The sequence below is a fragment of the Pieris napi genome, chromosome Z (genome assembly GCF_905475465.1).
Source record: "Pieris napi chromosome Z, ilPieNapi1.2, whole genome shotgun sequence".
NCBI classification, from domain to species: Eukaryota; Metazoa; Arthropoda; class Insecta; order Lepidoptera; family Pieridae; genus Pieris; species Pieris napi.
The window spans coordinates 9680399-9700781 of NC_062259.1; the positions used below are offsets into that span (position 1 = coordinate 9680399).

The following is a 20383-nucleotide window of genomic DNA, read 5'->3' on the forward strand; positions in this document are numbered from 1 at the left end:
TTAGGATAATATTTTGTTTTCGCCTGAGTATATAATCTTTTTCATTTTCCTGTCTTCTTTTTTATCTGTTCCACGCTTAGCTAATTGGATGTTTTATCCCAAAATACATTGTCTTAAATTTAAGTTACAATCAATCTGGTAATTTAATTCAGCGCATATTCTTCGCGCACTTAATGTTATCTAGAATTTAACTTTGTTATTTGGTTGTTTCTTTGAAATGATTGCATTATGAACAAACAGCGAAATCATATATATCTTGAGAAAGTTTTCCTTGTAATCTGTTGCTGATAGTGTAATAATACGCTGTTAATGATATAATAAAAGTGACTCGAATTAAGTGTGATCGCCAGAGGCTCTAAATTATTAAGACTTAAGAGCCCAAAAAGATCGGAGGCTAACTTACCTCTCTCCTGGAACTCCGCTTTGCAGCTAACAGCCGCCAGCACTACCAGAAAGATCACTTTAAACATATTGTCATAGGATAGCACTTAGCAAGGACACATTCTAGCAAAGTGCACAGTCTGTGAAACACCACATAAGTTCAAATCACTTGGCACCGCAACGCGCGTCAGTTTCGCTCGCAAGCACAACTTGTGTGACGATTAAACTCTATGGAGTCCAAGGCGCGTACGCACAGCGTCAGGATCAAAGATTAATTTAATGTACAGAAATGACGAATGATGGGCGTCTCGTGAAGCAAGGAGTTTTGTGAGTATTAATTAATACTAAATAATCAAACAATTTGCGTTTAAATTAATTATTTTAATTAATAATTTCTATAAGCAGACAATATAATGTTTAAGTAAATTATCCAATAAAAGAATCACAAAATATTTTTAATCCTAAACGTTAAAGTTCCTTATTTCACGTAACTATATGTCTATAACACAATAATAGTGTCAGACCAAAGGAATTAATTGTAGTCCGTGGGAGTGTACTCCTTCATGGTGTATCTGTTTTCTATAATCATTGACGGACAGTAGCGGTTTTAGGCTGTATTGTAAACCGGTGCGGTGGCGTTAGCGCAGGTAAGCCTTCAGGTGGGGGAGGGGTATGAAGTACGGCGCGGGGGCAAGGGACGCACTTGCATCTCTGCCGGGATAAAAGGAGGCATTCATTCGCATGGTATACCGGCTATTCCATTACAAAGGATCTTAGGATAATGTCTGCGAAACACGTGGTTGCGCCTCCAATCTCAAAGGAGCTGATTTGACTTAAAGAAACTTAAATAAAAATATTGATAAAAAACGAGAAAACATTTACGAAACTTCAACCGAACATCAGTAAAATAAATAAAGTACCACATCGGGTATCTTTTTAATTAATGTAATAATTTTTTAGCTATTAAAAACACTTATCAGCAAACGGAGCGTCTCCCGTCACTCCTGCGCTTCCCAATTTGGTCCAAACTAGGCTGACAAACATACAGAAAACTTTTAAAAAATATATTTTCTTTCTTAAGGGATTTGTATAAGGCATTGTAATTGTGTGGTGTGGTGTGTTTATTTATTATACGTAATCTAATGATGGGTCATCACGAGTAACTTACAGTTTTCTGCCAGTATCTTTTTTGCGCAAAGATCTAGCGGCAGATTAAGAAGTTATTAAATTAATATTATAAGTACATATATTATTTAATATTTTGATAGAATACAATTGTATAATACAAAACATAATAACTGCTGAAAATTAATATATTTGTGTCAAACCAACATTTTTAAAACGGACTAAAGATATTGAACCTCATACATCTATGAAACAAAAAATTCTAAAAACATCATGACAACTACGTGACTAAAATTTTCTACAATTATTTCAACTATTTTCTAAAATTAATGACATTAAATGATTCCTAGATAGGAACAGTTTTTATTGAGAAATTCAATTGTCGTTTTTAGTATTTTTCTTTACTTATTATTTAATTTTAATTAGAATTTAATGAAGGGGCCATTTAAATCTTCAGATTTTTCAAAATCATAATTATCCTAAACGGTCTACCCATTCTCGACTTTTAGCGAGACAAACAAGCAGTAATCAATTTATACATCTATAGAAACCTATAACTATAAAAATCAATATTATTTTTATTTATCACTTTTGAGTTTATGGAAATGGAAACAAGGGGATAAAAGATTACAACTTATATTACAAATAAAAGCGCCTGTCAATAACTCGTAAGCAAATAGTGCTTATGCAATTATTGTGTAAGAAATAGCGTAAGTAAACAATCATTACACAACTTAACTGTATTATGTACGTATATCATTTACAAAAGCTTGCCAATACTCGGTACACTGATAAATGGTACATCAAAGAAAAATAAAATACAATTTAATATGACAAGCACTTACACTTACACGAAGATAAAAAGCTATAGAAAGATAGTGGCAAGCTGATGAATAACTAACGATACGTTGATGACACGATTATGTTACAAGTCTACAGACCCTAGTCGATTCAGTAGCCATCGTAAGTACTGATTTTGGTACCTAATAGCATCAAAGCGAAAGAGCTGAAATACATGACGAACAATAAGTTCGATGGGGCTTGGCCGAACACCGTGGCCTTTGACACAACTAGGAAAACCAAAGCCTTGGAACACATCCCAAAAATACGATATTTCATTACAGTACTTGATGAAAAGGGTGACCACAGAATCCAGATATGTTATATTGAACTAGCACTATGCGTATAGGCCTTTAAAAACTGTAAAATTACTTTGTGACAGGCTCCTAAAATAAATTGAGAGCGCGAATATAGCCAAAAACGTGTTACCGGCCGGGGGAACAAGGGTGCCAACCCCACAAACTTGGGTTTAAGTTTTATTGACCCCCCTACATGTATAAAATATCCCATAAATAAAATTGCGTCCTCTAATAAATGTTCACTTTGGCCCTCAATCTGTAACATTGGACAATGTATGTGTAGCTAGGCGTAGAATCTTGGACGCTGCCAGAGATTAAGTAAAAAAAAACTGGAAGCGTTCGAGCTCTGAGTATATACAGACCTTTGCTAAGATCTTAGACAGACCGCTTACAAAATACAATCAAAAATATGAGCTCCTTAGGCAAATTGGCAGGTAGAAGAAGACCTTGCAGCGCCGCGCCAACGCCCGTGAAACTTTGTAATCTAGGCACACAGTCTTAAGCATCGCATAGAAGAGATTCTGATGATTAACGGTTCTGATTTATTAACGGATTGGCGAAGAGACTTAGTTCTGCAGCCTACGCGGTAAAAAAAATTCGCTCACTAACTGATGTCGATACAGCTAGACTTATTTATTTTAGTTACTTTCATAGCTTAATGATTTATGGCTTATTATTATGGTGTCATGCTGCTGATGTCGAAACTATTTTCATCCTGCAGAAGAGGGCTATTCGTGCAATCTATAATTTAAAATGTAGGGAATCTCTTAGAGATAAATTCAAGGAAATTAATATACTTACCTTTCCCTCGCAATATATTTATGAAAATATTATGTATGTATACAAAAATAGTGATAAGTTTACTAGAATAGAACATACGCACAATGTTAATACACGGAACAAACGCAGGCTGCAATTTCCCCGTACTAGACTATCTAAAGTTAGTAATTCTTTTTTGGGGAAAGGGATACTCTTCTTTAATAAAATCCCAGAGGCTCTTTTATCACTGCCTTTCAATAAATTTAAGAAATGTATTAAAGAAAATCTGTGTAAAAAGGCTTACTATAAAGTCAACGATTATCTAGTTGATAAAAGGGCCTGGGACTAGTGCTAGACAGGCTACTTCTAATTAATTTACGATATTTGTTTTAAATAAGTGTTGTTTGATGATTTGCTGTTTTAAAAGAGTACTGAGAGTTTTTTACTCCGGCTTTTTCTCTCGGCCTACACCCTCTGTCTTCTTTGCCGATGAGTAGGGATGCCTTCAAATTTAATGACGTGGAATAAGTGATACATGTATCTTATGTTCCATAATAAACATATTTTATTATTTTTTTTTTTTGATGCATCGCTGCAAGTAATTAACCCGACCTCCCTCAGCTAAGAATACCAAAGTAGATCTGGGTAAACTCTAATCTAAAACACCCAAGAAGGGCAGTCGGCAGTAGGAAAGTCGCCTCTAGGGAACAGTGGTCCCTGGTGGATTTGTGGGTATAGGGTCATTGCATTTTACGACCTTGACCCCCACACTCCCCGCAAAACATTTAACAATTTGCCCAGGTGGGTATTATAAGGTTTCAAGATTAAAAAAAGGTAGAAGAAGACCCGGGCGCTGACTCACGTCTTGGTTATAGAATATTCGGCAATTATTTGGTCAAAGCACCAAGTTATTGTTCAAAAGTGGAGCATCCAAAATTAAAGTAGCCATGATGATTGCCAGCCTTAGAATTTTCAGCCAGAGAGTTTTCTTTCAGTTGATATCCTGAAAACATGTATTTTGACACCCTTCAATCATACAGGTCCGCGGACAACGTAAGCTTGAACATGCATAAAAATCTGGTAAACCACCGATTGTTTCGAATGTCAAACTGGATCAAAATCCAAATTATTTAAATCTTTAATCTATTTAAATAACCCATGATGAACATTGATGGTTGACTCTGATTTTAGGTTAGTCGTTTTTAGAAAGAAATTACAGCACGGATTACATAAAATGTTACTTTTCATAACGTGGAATTCATTAAGTATGAACAATATATCTATTCTTGTAAAACAAAGTTATTAATATCGGAATGAGTCAACGACGTAATATAGAACAAGTGTGAATCGGCGCTTGGCACGATCTTATAATAAGTATCCTCTTCCTTGCCAGGTTTTCTCGGTAATGTTATCCAGGCTCGGACAGGGCGGCATATATCTATTGAGACTTGCCATGTTCTCAGGAGATATTATAATGCAAGTGTATCTACAACGAGACAAGTGCACTATCTAATCCATAATCTCATACTACAAATGATATCCATGATGAATAACTCAATATATTTTTCAAAATATTGGTAAAAATCTTAGGAAAATCGTAAATGGGATCTAAGAATCGAACCCAGATCAAGATTTTCTTTCAGTCATGATAGACACTAGACAATCGAGGCAGTCAAGTATAAATTTATTACGTATACTAGTTGTTTCTATAAAATAAACGACAATTTTTGCTATTAAATGTATAGTTTACTCAAATAGTTCTTAAATTATAATACTTATAATATACGGCTACAATCAGTGATGACGTCATCGTAGGTTGTTTGCCGTAGATCGCGCTATCAATGTGTTTGTGAACTACTAAGTAACCGCAACATCAGCCATTGGGGCCTGCAGGCCGAACATTCAGTGGTTAAACGGTTCGGGGATACTCCCTTTAGGATGGTCAAACAGTAACAGTATTACTTGTCCAAATTTAAATACGAGTATACTTATACCATTAGGGTGGATTATAAAAATAATTGGCTCAGTTGTAATGTATGAGGAAATATTTTTAAAATAATAGTATTTAGGCTCCGAATATAATTTTGTCCCATTCGGTGTCGAGACCCTTGGTCCGTGGGTTCCTAGTGCTGTAAGGCTTTTTAAGGAAATATCAAAAAGGTTAGTCGACATCACAGGAGACAGTGAGCTGGCAGCTACTTCGGACAAAGAATTAGTCTATCCATGAGGGGGAACGCTGCCAGTATCTTCGAAGCCTTGTATAAAGGGACTCCTTTTCATAATATATTTTAGTTATTATATTTTAAGGTTAGTTATTGTTTTTAGTAGAGAATTGTTATTAATGTTCTTATTACGTATATTTAATATTTTTTTCTTTAGTATATATACAGTATCACCTGTCTTATAACAATAACATACACAACTACCACCACCCTGCTGAAAGAACAGAAATTAAATCAAAGCGTTCCATGGGTCTCCGTTGTTAGCTTTCACACTCCTAACCATAACCTTCATTATTAAGATGATTAGGGAGCTCCGTTGAGTGTTCTACCACCACATTCTCCTAGCACCCTTAGTGGTAAACTAAACTAACTTAACACATCGTTTATCCGGTAATTGAACCTGAATAAAAGGTGTGGAGTAAAAATTCCTGATTAGCTGAGCTGAGTTGACTGTATAACTGGAATACATTTTTTGTAAAAGAAATTGTAAATTAATTATTAACTAATCAATTAATAATCTGTGCGAGTGGTTGCTGTGTTATTTAGAGCTCTTCGCTGATGTGCTTACCTGTCGACCAATTTACCAGAGTTTAACGACGCCAAAGAATAGCGACTTCGTACATGTGTCTTCTGTACTGTGGAGGTCACAACATCTAGTATCTCCAACCTTCAAAATAGTCTTCTATTAAGTTTCAGTAGTCTACTAGTTAAAAGTACGTGCGTCACAAGACGTTTTAAGTTGTTATTGTTGTTTATGAATTTACCAAGTTAGGTTAGAGTTAAAAATAAGAGTTTAGTATTTAGAAAAATATATACCTACTTATTTTTTGACATAATGGTGTGTCATTAAAAATCCCTAAATCGAAAGAATTAGAAGCATAGTCGTAGGAATATGGATAATAAAAGCGACACAAGCCACCAATGTGCTATTATGGTTTTTGATAGGAATTCTTATAATTGTCTAGTAGTTCTTATAACTGGTGTGAGAAAGTGGACTGTAAGCGGAGCGTTAAGGTGTTGGTTGATACACGGGAAGGAAGTTCTCAATGCTATGAATTAATATTAAAGAATACCAGCAATGTGAAATCCTCCAAATTTCCTTCAAAATTGCGCTGCTGGATTGAAGATGATGTGTTCCCTTATCCGTGGACCGACTCAATGCGATGCGTTTATATATTGGAAAATACAGCGCGTACAATGAAATAACGCAAACTTGAGCCACTTTCTTGAGGCGTGACCTAATTGGGCGTTTCACTGCGTTTATAGTAAGACAAGTATTCTACGAGTACTTGCGGAGGATTCTTTGTATAATTGCATTACCTTTCCACGTGAATATTATTATGTGAAAGAAAGGGATAGGAATAGTAAGAGTAGGAGACCGTGTGTCAATCCAAATTCTTAATGACTAGACCTAGACATTACGTGGCGCAACCAAACTCTCTTACTGTTGAATATCCTAGATATCTCAGTTCAACTGTTTAAATCAAAGCTTTTAAAACCTAAATAAATTTACGAACATCTGTTCAGAAAATCGACAATATAGATTATAGATTTTTACTTTATAAGTATATAGTAAATATTTTAGAGAAATTCCGGTACATGCAATATCTGAGATTAACAGTCTTTGCAAGGCCGATGTCATGCGCCTACGCTCATTCGTACATTGCGAAACATTTCAGTTGTGGAACACTCGAAAGTGAGGATGCAGCCCATTTTTAATGTACCTATTCGTAGAACCTTGTCAGGAAAAAATTGCAATGAAGTTTGCATGTAAACTTCGATATTTCACTGGATATCTATTTGAAATTACCCAAATTCAAATTATTAACTTTATATATTTAGAACTAGCCTATTTAAAAGCGAAACCCTCCATATTTATTTTGTTACTTTTTGTTACTTTAAATTCTGGTAATAATAACGTGTGCGTGCTTTCGTTATAAAAAATACCTTATAATATTCTTATAAAACAATCTCCACAGAGTAAGTCGGACCGAGTGAGGGGTAACAGAGAGGAGTGGAACTGGGAACACCGGAAATGTGGCGATTGGCGAGCGGACGTGACAGACGCGGGAGTATTTTATTATTTATGGTGGCGTTGTGTAAAAGATTGTCTTCTGGTTGCGTATAATTTTCATTGTGGTATTTTAGTTAATTAAAAATTGTTTTGTAAGGAATAAAACTTCCTAGGTTGAGTGTTTTGTTACTTTTAATATTTATCGTTTGTGATTTCTAAGATCAGAAGTGGGATTACCACGCGTTTAGACCGTTTGTTATCTAAATTTAGTACTTATTAGTGTTCAGTATTGGAGGAACCTAATCTCGGCCGTAAGTTTTATTTCTTATAAAAGCAAAATGTCTGGTCGTTCGTCTCGACTCGAGGGACAAAGGCATAGTCGCGAAAAACGGCGTTCTAGTTGTCGCGAAGCACGTCGCGATAGTGTAGATTCCCGTTATACGCCGCCTGGTAGAAGCCTCTATAGTAGTTCATCAAACCGCCGGGATCGGTCTTCCAGGCGTCGCTATGTATCGCACGGCCCTCGTAGCTCTCGTAAATGCCGCGATAGTTCACGCTATGTAGCTTTTGATAGGATTCTTAGTAGATTAGAAGTGATCGAAGCTAGACTACCTGTATCCGTAGAAAGCGTGAGTTCGTCGCGTCCTGTGAACGGGAGCCATTTAGTTTCTACTTCTTTGGCTGTACAGAGTTCTGCTAGTAAGCCAGGCTCAGGCATGGCTGAAGAGGTTATTGAGGGTAGTATTCCACACACACTGGATATGAATACCAGTGAAGCAAAGGAGGAGGGGAGCGGTATTGTTGAAGCATTGACTGCATTGTTCAAAGCAAAGTCTCACAACTTTTATATATCGCCTTTTGATCCAAATGTACACGACTTTGATGTTTGGTGCAACGAGGTTGACCGTGCCCGGCTTCTAAATAATTGGGATGATCACGAATGTTTAGGACGGATAGGTAGTTGTTTGAAAGGAGATGCGAAGTTGTGGTTAAACGATTGGGTGACAAATGATCGATCGTGGAGTAATTTTAAACTAGAATTTAGATCGTTATGTCCACGTAACGTTGACATGGCTTCTGTATTATTTGAGGTAATGAGTACAAACTCTAATAAGTTTTCTACTTATGCGGAATACGCGCGTAAATCTTTGCTACGTCTTAATATCGTTAAAGGTTTATCTGATGAGCTGAAAACCGCTATTGTTGTTAGAGGCATTAGTGATCCCCAAATAAAAGCCGCGGCCGCAAATGCTAAATTACACTCAAAAGGTTTGATTGAATTTTTATCTGTTTATATAAAACCTAAATACGATTACCGCCAATCTAACAATACCGTTCGTTCTTTTAGTAGTTCAGGTCCGTCTTACACGCGAAACCGCGAGGCATCTAGGTTTGATAATAACAAAATTACTTGTGACACCTGAAGGACATTATGAATATTTGAAAATGCCCTACGGGTTGGCCAATGCACCAATTGTTCATCAGAGAATCATTTCCAAAACTTTAAAAACATTAATAGATGCTGGCAAAGCCCTTACGTATATAGACGACGTTTTATTACTGTCAAATTCAGTAGAGTAAGGCCTTGACACGTTGAAAGAAGTTTGACAGACATTAAATACAGCAGGGTTTTCGTTTTCTATTAATTTAAAAAAAAATTACCTTTTTAGACTCATAAATTGAATACTTGGGGCGATTGATTGGTCATGGTCAGGTTAGGCCGAGTCTGGGGAAGACCCGCGACTCTTGTGTTACATCCCTAAGGGTCACAGACTCAGTTTGTTGAAGGTGTTCCACGATGAACATGATCATATTGGGACTGACAGAACAACTGACTTAATATTAAGACACTTTTGGTTTCCTAGTTTGCGACAGTTTGTAAATAAGTACATAAGTCATTGTCTTGTATGTTTAGCACGTAAAAAAAAAAGTTCCCAGGGCTCCGAGGGCTACTTTCTGTACAGACAAAACACTGACGAGCTAAAACGCGTTTTTTCAAATGCGGTGTCATTATTTGGTACGCCGTCTACAATAGTATGTGACCGCGCTAGAATGTTCGAAAGCGCTACATTCCAAAATTGGGTCAGTGATTTGGGATGCTCGATACATTTCATCACGCCTGGTATGCACCGCGAAAATGGGCAAGCGGAGCGGTACTGCAGGACAGTTCTCAACATGCTACGTGTTGAAGTAGGCAACAAAGGTTCCCAATGGTCCGATGTGCTGTGGAGGATGCAGCTCACTTTGAATATCTCCAAGCAAAGTACCACGCAGACGTCACCACTACAGTTACTGGTCGGTATTAACGCAGTTACTCCAGTCATCAGATCGTTAGTGCGAGATGTGGCACTTACTTACTCTAATCCCAATCGGGAGGCTCTTTTAACTCTTCGCAGACAACGAGCTTCGGCACTCCTTGCAACCAATCAATAGCGCCACGATGCCTACGTTAACGAGGGTCGACGGCAGCCACTCACTGTCGGAGACTTTGTGTTTGTGAGCAAGACTGCACAAATCACCGGCAAACTGGACTCCGGCATGCGCGGGCCTTACAAGGTTATTCGCGCGTTACCGTGCCACCGTTACGAGTTAGAGCTACTAGCTGGTTCCTATGGGAAAAAGACCCAAGCTGCAGCTGAAAATATGATGTTGTGGCAAGGCGAGTGGACGCCGGATGCGTGCTCAGTTTTTTTTGAGACTGGTGAGTGATGTCAGTGGTGCTAATGTGTTTAGGCCACTTAGAGAACATACAAAGGTATGGGTCTCTGTTACAAATTTTTGTGGTGCTAATGTGTTTAGGCCACATAGAGAACATACAAAGGTATGGGTCTCTGTTACAAATTTTTGTGGTGCTAATGTGTTTAGGCCACATAGAGAACATGCAAAGGTATGGGTCTCTGTTTCAAATTTTTGTGGTGCTAATGTGTTTAGGCCACATAGAGAACATGCAAAGGTATGGGTCTCTGTTTCAAATTTTTGTGGTGCTAATGTGTTTAGGCCACATAGAGAACATACAAAGGTATGGGTCTCTGTTACAAATTTTTCTGGTGCTAATGTGTTTAGGCCACTTAGAGAACATGCAAAATGTATGGGTCTCTGTTTTAACAAATTGTCGCTTAAGAGAGCACTAGAAGCCGCTATCGTTACGACAGTGTATTGCAAGATACTGAGTTTTATTTTTATTCGTGTTAAGTCTGAAGCTATCTAATTCTGTAATATTTGCTTTTTGATAGACCTTATCTGTGTGCGCTTGAGTGCACGCTTGCGCACATAGTACTGGTAATTGAGAAATAGAGATAAATGTCATTTTTCATCCCTCTAATCCAGGATATATGCTTCAGGCTATAACACTAAACTAGGTAAATTACTTACAAGTTCCTTCTATGTTTCAGAGACTGCATTAGACAATAATGAGCAGGTTGCAAGGGATGAAACAAATGAAGAGAGAAATGGCTCTGATGCTAGTGGTGCAAGTAATGCTGCGGTCGAGGACGCCGCACTGTCAGGAACGGCCGTCTTATAAAACAATCTCCACAGAGCAAGTCGGACCGAGTGAGGGGTAACAGAGAGGAGTGGAACTGGGAACACCGGAAATGTGGCGATTGGCGCGCGGACGTGACAGACGCGGGAGTATTTTATTATTTATGGTGGCGTTGTGTAAAAGATTGTCTTCTGGTTGCGTATAATTTTCATTGTGGTATTTTAGTTAATTAAAAATTGTTTTGTAAGGAATAAAACTTCCTAGGTTGAGTGTTTTGTTACTTTTAATATTTATCGTTTGTGATTTCTAAGAATATCATTACACACTTTATAAAGAATGTATTATAGATATTGCAGTAATATAGATATATTATTTTATTATTATTATTTTGTTTTATCCGTTAAGAAATCAAGAAAACTAGAACATAATGTTTCAGTGGTCTGTAGCTTTAACTACAACGAACGTATCGCTCGTAGGAGTTATAATTAGTATTTTAAATATATTAATGAAATTTTAATGGTACTTCTTGAAGGTGTATAAATCTCATAAAATAGCAGTAATGAAATGTTGACGTTGACAATATATTTACGAAAATTTGCTATATGTATTTTTCTAAGAAATATAATGTTAATGGGTTATTTAATTACTATGGATGGGTGTTTTTTAAGTTTAATATTCTTTTAATGCAAAATATAAAAATTGTCAGCATAATCAATTGCTTTACTTCATCTTACAGTGTAAATAAATTGATTTAGTTTAAAGAGTTTAAATTTATTTTATTTAAATTTAAAAGTTAGCTTATGATTATTGAGCCGATCAAAATTCTGAAACGTAGTCAACATTCCACCGAATTCAAAAATAGTATTGCGTAGGCGGCGCACCTTTACCTAGCCAGTTATTTAGAAAACTGAAAACAGGCCGCCAACTGTTCAACTACTTGCGATTTCAGAATTGTGTAAACATTAAATTATATTTTTACCATTGCTGAGCTGAAAAGGGGCTTTACTCGTAGTTGAAAACTTCATACGAAATGCGTATATACATAGCTAATTAAACCTAAGAATAGTTTCCGAAAAAAAAAATATTATTACTAACTTTTTTGATTCAACTACTATATAAAGTAAAATAAAACACTGAGATCGGTTTTATTTCCAAAAAAAAACTAACATTACCTACTCACTTATTCTTCTCCTAAAACATCGTTAACTTTGCGAGCAATTTATAGAATAATTGACTGAATTTTAGAAGAGAAATCACACTCACTTACTTACTCCGCTGACTGAAATGATACATTTTCAGCGCCCTTCCCGCTACTACTACTACTCCCGAAGAAAAGAGAGTAGCTAATTATTCTTTGGAATTTTAATTTTATTGCCAGCTATATGTAGATTGGAAATGGTCATACTGACCACGCCAAAACAGTTGATAAAAAGCAGAAACCAATACAAAATACTGTTATTATGTCAATTATACTATATTAACGTATATGCAACGAAGTGTTAATAAATAAATAAATAAATATTAACTTCAACATACAGCGACTGACTTCATTTGGCTCAGAAGTCCTGGGTTCGAGCCAAGTATTTAAAAAGTTTCAGTTTGAAAAGCACAGAAGGTTGATTCGATACTTGAGTGATAAGAGAATGTATTCTTCTATTTAGGGGGCTCCGAATATGATTTTGTCCCATTCGGTGTCAGACCAGACCCTTGGTCCGTGGGATCCTAGCGCTATAAGGCTTTTTAAGGAAATAGCGAAAAGGGTAGTCGACAACACAGGAGACCGAAGAGCTGGTAGCCACCACATACAAAGATTTAGTCTAGCTATTCCGCTGCCAGTATCTTCGGAACCTTGCCTAAAGTGACTCATTTGAATAATATATTTTAGTTATTATATTTTAAGGTTAGTTATTGTTTTTTTGTTATAGATTTTAATTTTTTAAATGCAGATATGATGTTCTTATTAAATTTTAATATGTTAATTAGAAATACAAGTCGTCGTATACACACTACACAGCCTCTTCTATTTCGTGATATCCACTCACTACGAGATATACAAAGTGAATTTAATAAAGATGTGTTAAGAAATTTAGGTATCTAGAGCGCTGTTGTGAGCTAGACACTTGTGCCATGCACTTCTATTCAGGTGACAGCATTTTGACAGTTAATTTCTTACTAAATAGAGTTGCCAAGATCCCTAATCGTGATTAATATTTGATTACTGCATTGTCTAACGGCCAAAATTAATAATGTATCCTCAATCTATGATTATAACCAATCTTGGACTGATTCATATCTAAAGACCGATCTCCAATCTGCATGCCAATAAACATTTCTGCTATCCGATTGTTTATTTGACAAAAGATTGACAACAATCTTTTGCGTGATCCTTGCCTCTCGACCGCGTTTCGTTCAATGCAATATGTTGTGTTCAAGCATACCAAAAGTTTGCTGTTTTTGGAACGAAATAAAATAAGTAAGACTAATAGGGTCTGTTTCACAATGTATGGATAAAGTAGCAAATAGCTATGCAACGTTTTGTTTGTTTTTTTGTTACGAACAAATAAAGTTACAAAATTCTATAGAAAAACATAGGACCTTAACCTTTTTGTTGGTCATTTAATATTACTTGTAACGAAACGGGCTGTCATTTTCATATGGTATTTTTGTTTGTTAGGTTATTGAGTATTTTAGTACATATTATTACAAATATAAATTTTCTCTGAGTAGTTTGTGTATCTTGTTTTTGTGATTCGAGGTTGGTTCTTTAACTTAAAAAAATGTCTACGCAAAAACGTGAAAGAAGCGTCAATTTCAGCCGGGAAGAAGTTGACCTTCTAACTTCGCTTGTTGCTGACCATAAAAATATATTAGAAAATAAAAAGAGTGACTCAGTCACCTGGCAGGAGAAAGAGCAGTGCTGGAAGACGCTGGAGGCGCTGTTTAATAGCACAAGTGGGGTAAACTTTCGCAGTGCTAAAGCTTAAAGAGGGATACAAGAAAAAAGTCTGCCTTGAAACATGCTGAAACATATCGTACAGGAGGTGGCCCTAGTGCTGCTACTACTATCGAGGAAAAAGTCAAAGACATGATATTGTTGTCTGTCGAAGGAAATGAAAGTCAATTGAAAGGAAGAGCTTCTAAATAAGAGAAAGCAATGAGCATTTGAAGAGGAAGAAAGAAAGCATAAAAGAGAATTATGGGCCATAGAAAAAAATATATTGTTAAATAAATTAGGAAAATATTAGATTTTGTGCCTGGAGCGAGGATGTATTGTATTAAAAATTTCATATGAACTTCATATGAATTTCGCATTCATATGAACTGCAAAAGGTTATTCTTTACAGTATATAGACGAGTTGAACAATGATGATGAAGATAATAAACATGTATTTTTATTTAAATAAAAGCATTGAATTTTTATTTAATTTATCTCAAAAATTTTGTAATTTATAAAATATTATAGTAATAAAGCAAAATAATCACTTATAAGATTACTTCGTACACTTGCATTTCCCACGTTGTCAATTGCGCTTTGATCAATATCATCAGCTTGTTCATCTACTTGTTGCAGTAGTTCAAAATGTTCATCTCGCATATCAATAGCAATATTGTGCAACACTGCACATGCCACTATCACGGCTTGTACACGAGATACTTGAAGCAAAACCTTTTTTGACAAACCGATTTTTTCCAAACACCATATTATGTCCTTTCCACCACATTTCTGCTTCGTATTTGAGATTCGTTATAAAGATGTTCTGCTGGAGTCTTGAGGTTTTGAAGTGGAGTTAGTAGGTAGTATCTATAGTAACAAATATTTTTGGTTGTAGCTAATATTTAAATTTTTTTTACAAAAGTTGATGAAAAGATGAAACCTGCAAGAAGTCATATATGATAGACATCACTTTGTGTAAAAGTGTCTCCAAAGCTTCTTTTGTTAAATGTGAATTCGTCGTCATTCAGGCCCTGGATATAATAAATTCTTGTCTTCTTATGTCTTTGCACAGAAGTACGTTGTCTTCTTCCAGCTTCAGAATTACTATCCCAATCGGATAATTGCATTTAAATTTCCAAATCACTATCACTAGAACTGGAAGATGACGAAGATGAATAAATTTTCCCAATGAATATTAAGTTAGGTCGCAATCCCAAACCCAAATCATACGAGTTTCACCGATAGCAATCCGAGATTGATTTGGCCAATCGAAGCACTGTCAAAATGGACAGATAGGTTGTTGGCATGAGTAAACATTCATTTTCATACAGAGGGCAATCTTCAATCTCTTATCCGCCCTCTGAACGATTGGTTGAATAATTAGATTGGTATCTCAGTCCATGTATTGAATATTGGCATGCTTTTCTTTAGAAATGGATTGAATTGTCAGTCTATGACAGCTAAAATTGGATTGAGATTGCATATTGGTTTTGGCCGTTAATCTATCCGTACATCACCTTTAAGGAATAAACATTAATCTTAAATTGCATCTCGACATCGCATCTATAATACTATGATAATTTGGATTAAGTCTAAGTGCCGCAATCATGGGGCTGACACATTTCTGTTTGTTCCACTGATAATTTTTAGAGCATTTAACTTTAGTGTTGCCGGGTAAACATTGATGTTTTGCCAGAATCTCCAGGTTATACGTCATGAGCGTTATATAGTTATTGGTGGTAGGTTAAATCACGTCGAATTTTTTACAGTCACCTTTTTGAAGGTTATAAAAAATTAAACCCTTAAAATGGCGGTTGTGGAACTGTAGTTTTCTATATTTTATACCCCAGGTGGAAATGCATTTGCGCATCCCCTGCCCCCATGGCTGCCAAAGCGTGCTACTTACGTGGTGCGGTTACGTGGGACTCGACCCACACCAGAGTATGCTATTTATAGACTGGGTATCCATATCCACTGAAACCAGCTCGGGTAGTTCCCATAAGGCTGTTAAAGAGTGGTTTCAGGGTCTCTCTCGTGTTCTATCGAGTACTATTATGAGTATTTAAATATAATTATAAAAAATACAGCATTGTTTTTATTATGGTCATCAAGTATTCCAGCAAAGATGCATGCAGTTTGTAGGCTATTGTAACTAAGTTTACATGACAGCTCTACATACAACAGAAATTGATTACTCAAACTGTCGGTACACGCTCACAATATTTAACTGTCTTTGATATAGTTGAACTTTGCCAAAGTGTTATTAACACGTTCACTGCGTAACAGGCCGATATCAGCCTGCCGCGGTATTTCCGCTGGTGCGGACGAAGAAATCTATGTCCCTCTCGCTGGTGCGTAACGATTATCTCAGGTGTTTGTAAAAATTCGACAGGGACAAATATATATTTCATCTTGCGGTCAAAATTGTAGGTTTTCCCCATCAAAACATAACGGCAGGCTTTTATCGACCTACCACGCACTGACGCTGCTTTGCATCCGCTGAGTGCGGCAGTGGGCCTATTTCAGCCCGCCCACCCAACAGGCAGCTGGCGACCTGATACCGCACAGAGCGCGCGCCCGACCAGTTAGTGTTGTGCTATCTAACTGATCTAACATAGCGTTTGATATTATCAACGATGGCAAGCAATACAAGAAAAATAAAATTTTTGGAAAATAGAGTAATTCGCCTTGCAGTTATTGACAGTGATAGTGACAGCAGTGAAGAAATATTTTCCACTTAGAAAAATAAAAAGTATTTCTGTTTCCAAGACAGGCATACATAAGTAAATAAATAAATTTTTCAGTTCCTTTAGTAGTAAATGTAAATTTACGATTAATTTAACTTGACGATTCAAAAGTGTACTTGGTTACCCACTTGAATAAAGATATTTTGAGTTTGAGTTTGAGTTGAGTTTACGATAATTCTGTTTTATTTTCGATATTTCTCTGTCCCATCACTACTAAAAATATATTCTAGTGCGGTTCAGGTCGATATCGGCCTGCCGCTTTTCCTGCTTTATTTCTCATTTCCTGTTTGCCAGATCCCGGGGCGAATCAAACCTAAGGAAGTTGGGTTCAAGGTCATTCTAACAATATAAAAAAAAAATGTATACATTATGTTTCCACAAAGTTATAGCAATTTAATCTACCCTAGTGCTGTTGGGTCTAGAAAGAACTGCCACGCACCGGCGGAAATATCATTGGGGGCGCATTTTGGCCTGCCGCCGCACCTGATGAAAAAGTATTATTTTACTTGCCGCAGTGAACGTGTTAAGCTATATTAACTGTCTCAACCATACATATTATTTTACACACCCATTTAATTTTTTGACAAACAGTTACTAGTCCATAGACTCAATACCTCAGAAACAACAAGAATTATGATTCTTACTCTATAATTCTTGCAGTATGGTGCGGAGCAAGGTGTAATGATTGCAGGTTCATACAAGCATTGTGTAAAACGAAATTCTTTGGGACTTGGTTTTTTGCAAGTTCTTCTCATCCTTCCCACGCCCTTGATTTAACATGATAACTGGCAGTTTATTATAAGACATTTTTTTTACTATTATAAGTGTACGTGTGTGTACAAAAATTACGTACTGAGTTGTGTAGGTACTCAGTTATACTTACCAATTTGCCTACGTATATACAGAAAAATGAAAGAAAACAGTTGCAAAAATGTGACAAGAGAGTTACTATATTATTTATAAAATTCGCTCACTAACTGATATCGATACAGCTAGACTTGTTTATTTTCGTTACTTTTACAGCTTAATGACTTATGGCTTTTTATTATGGGGTCATGATGCTGATGTCGAAACTAGTTTAATCCTGCAGAAGAGGGCTATTCGTGCAATCTATAATTTAAAATGTAGGGAATGTCTAAGAGATAAATTCAAGGAAATTAATAAACTTACCTTTCCCTCACAATATATTTCTGAAAATATTATGTATGTACACAAAAATAGTGATAAGTTTACTAGAATAGAACATACGCACAATGTTAACACTCGGAACAAGCGCAGGCTGCAATTTGCCCGTACTCTATCTAAAGTTAGTAATTCTTTTTTGGGAAAAGGTATACTTTTCTTTAATAAAATCCCAGAGGCGTTTTATCTCTGCCTTTTAATAAATTTAAGAAATGTATTAAATAAAAGCTGTGTAAAAAGGCTTACTATAAAGTTTACGATTATCTAGTTGATAAAAGGGCTTGAGACTAGTGCTAGACAGGCTACTTCTAATTAATTTGCGATATTCGTGTTAATATAAGTGTTGTTTGATGATTTGCTATTTTAAAAGTACCGAGAGTTTTTTACGCCGGATATTTACTCGGCCTACACCCTCTGTCTTCTTTGCCGATGAGTAGGGATGCCTACAGATTCAAATTTAACGACGTAGAATAAGTGATACCTGTACCTTATGTTCCATAATAAACATATGTTTTTTAAATAAATTGAATAAACATTTTTTCAATTTTATGTCTTGCTTATATACCTTATAGTCCGGTCAATGTAGTCCATTTTTAAGATCTACAACTTTGGCTTGGGTCTTTTTTTGATAAAATTACCTAAAATGTTGACCTTTGACCCCGAATAACTTTCGTAGCACACTGGATCGATGGGATTTTTAAAACTTTATTTGTAATGGGGACCCCTCCCCTAGCTTTCCACCAATATTTGGCACTCCAGGAATTATTGTTATTTGACCACTACTTTTATGTCTAAATTGACCGGACTATTACTATAGCAAAGATATTTAAGATTATATAATGAGGGTATATTGATTCGCTATATTTACCATAAATACTTGACACTGTGACACTACAACTAAAGTTCTTGGTTATTTCTTCTAGATAACTGTTGAAATTGCATCCTTGTTCCTAGACCTAAATAATTTTTTCAATGTGTTGGGAAAATTAGGCTAGTCGTCGCTTTACAATAAAGTTATTTAAAACTCTATACCCGATACAGTCATAAAAGAGTCACCGCCGCCTCTGCCAACAATCCCAGTTATTTATGTGACGTAAAAATACCAACAATACGGTTTGATTTCACGCTTTGGTATTTCGATTGCGATATTCACCTAATTTAAAGCAGAAACCACTTCTACCGTTTTCGTTGAGATTTTTTCGTGGCTGATAGATTAGATGTAGTCTACCCTAATAGATTCAGGATTTCATTTCCATCTGTTTCGGGATGGTAAGCACTAAAGGTTTAGCCGCTTTAAAAATATGTCTGAAGTTAATGGTGTCTATTCCTTGCGCATTGGGTGTTATTACATTTCAATATTAGTTTGTGCATTGAATAAAAAAATTATAATTAAGGTTTTTCTGAAATATTTTTTTTTATTATTGTTTTTATTTTAACAAAATTATGTATATTTTGTTGGTTTATACATGACTGGTTTTACATTCCATTTATTTTGATACAATATTTAAATATTAGCTCTTAAACTTTTTATTTGACTAAATTAGGCTTCTGCTTCTACATTTAAATACCTTACCTAACTGTTAAAAAAAAACGGACGACTATGCATGGTAGTACAGTATGCTTAAAAAGTCATAATAAATAGATTACCTAAACTATATAAAATCCCCAGAGCAATTTCATTCGTGAAACTTCTGGCGATTATTTCAAAATTGCGCGCTGATTCATCGCGGAGCGGCAGGAGAGGCGAGAGGTACACGGAAAACATTTGGTCTACTTCACAGGTGCACAAATATAAACGAATATCGCATCCACCTGCGTCGCCGCTGGAAATGGGAATGAGAACAGTTGAAAACATAATTAAAAATACTTATATTGAAGATGAAATGATAACCAAATTTGTGTTTTATGCATTGTTATAACAATTTCATCTCCTCGTTCTGAATTCCTATATTTCGTGACGTATCGTTTTTTTGGCCCCTCTTGCTTTCCGCTAAACAACTGAAGAGAGAAAAAAGTATATAATGCTATTATATAAATCCTGTGGAACGTGGTAACACTGTAGGTCTTAATACCCTTCATTACACATCAAACGATTTTTTAAGATTAATTACTAGTAGAGATCTGGGTGTATCTTTGGAACAGCATACAAAAAAATGAGAAATATACTTTATAAAGACGACACTGAGCCGAGAGACTACAATCTCTCGTGTTGTTTTGAAAAACACTTGAACTCGAAGTAGAGAGGAAGATGGGTGTTGTTATTGAAAGAAGTCAAACAGGCGCTGTCAATTTTTAATACTAAATTGTATAATATAAAAATATTTTTTTATTTTTTTCCTTTACCATCAACTATGTTCTAAATTAGTTTAGACAATAACGTGACCATTCTGCTCAGATC

The 20383-nt window shown here is 35.8% G+C and overlaps 1 protein-coding gene and 1 long non-coding RNA gene across 2 annotated transcripts in view; one reads left to right on the plus strand and one right to left on the minus strand.

Annotated features, from left to right (window-relative positions):
* Positions 1-589, minus strand: part of LOC125062828 (epidermal growth factor receptor) — a 62696-nt gene extending 62107 nt beyond the window's left edge. The window contains exon 1 of the mRNA XM_047669003.1: positions 404-589. Within this exon, the coding sequence (XP_047524959.1) occupies positions 404-470 (67 nt within the window). The 5' untranslated portion in view covers positions 471-589. The remainder of the gene's footprint in view (positions 1-403) is intronic.
* Positions 590-9580: 8991 nt separating this feature from the next.
* LOC125062759 lies at positions 9581-11408 on the plus strand. The gene is made up of 2 exons (XR_007119324.1): positions 9581-10341; positions 11033-11408. It is a non-coding gene; the product is annotated as an uncharacterized LOC125062759 (long non-coding RNA).
* The last annotated feature ends 8975 nt before the right edge of the window (positions 11409-20383 follow it).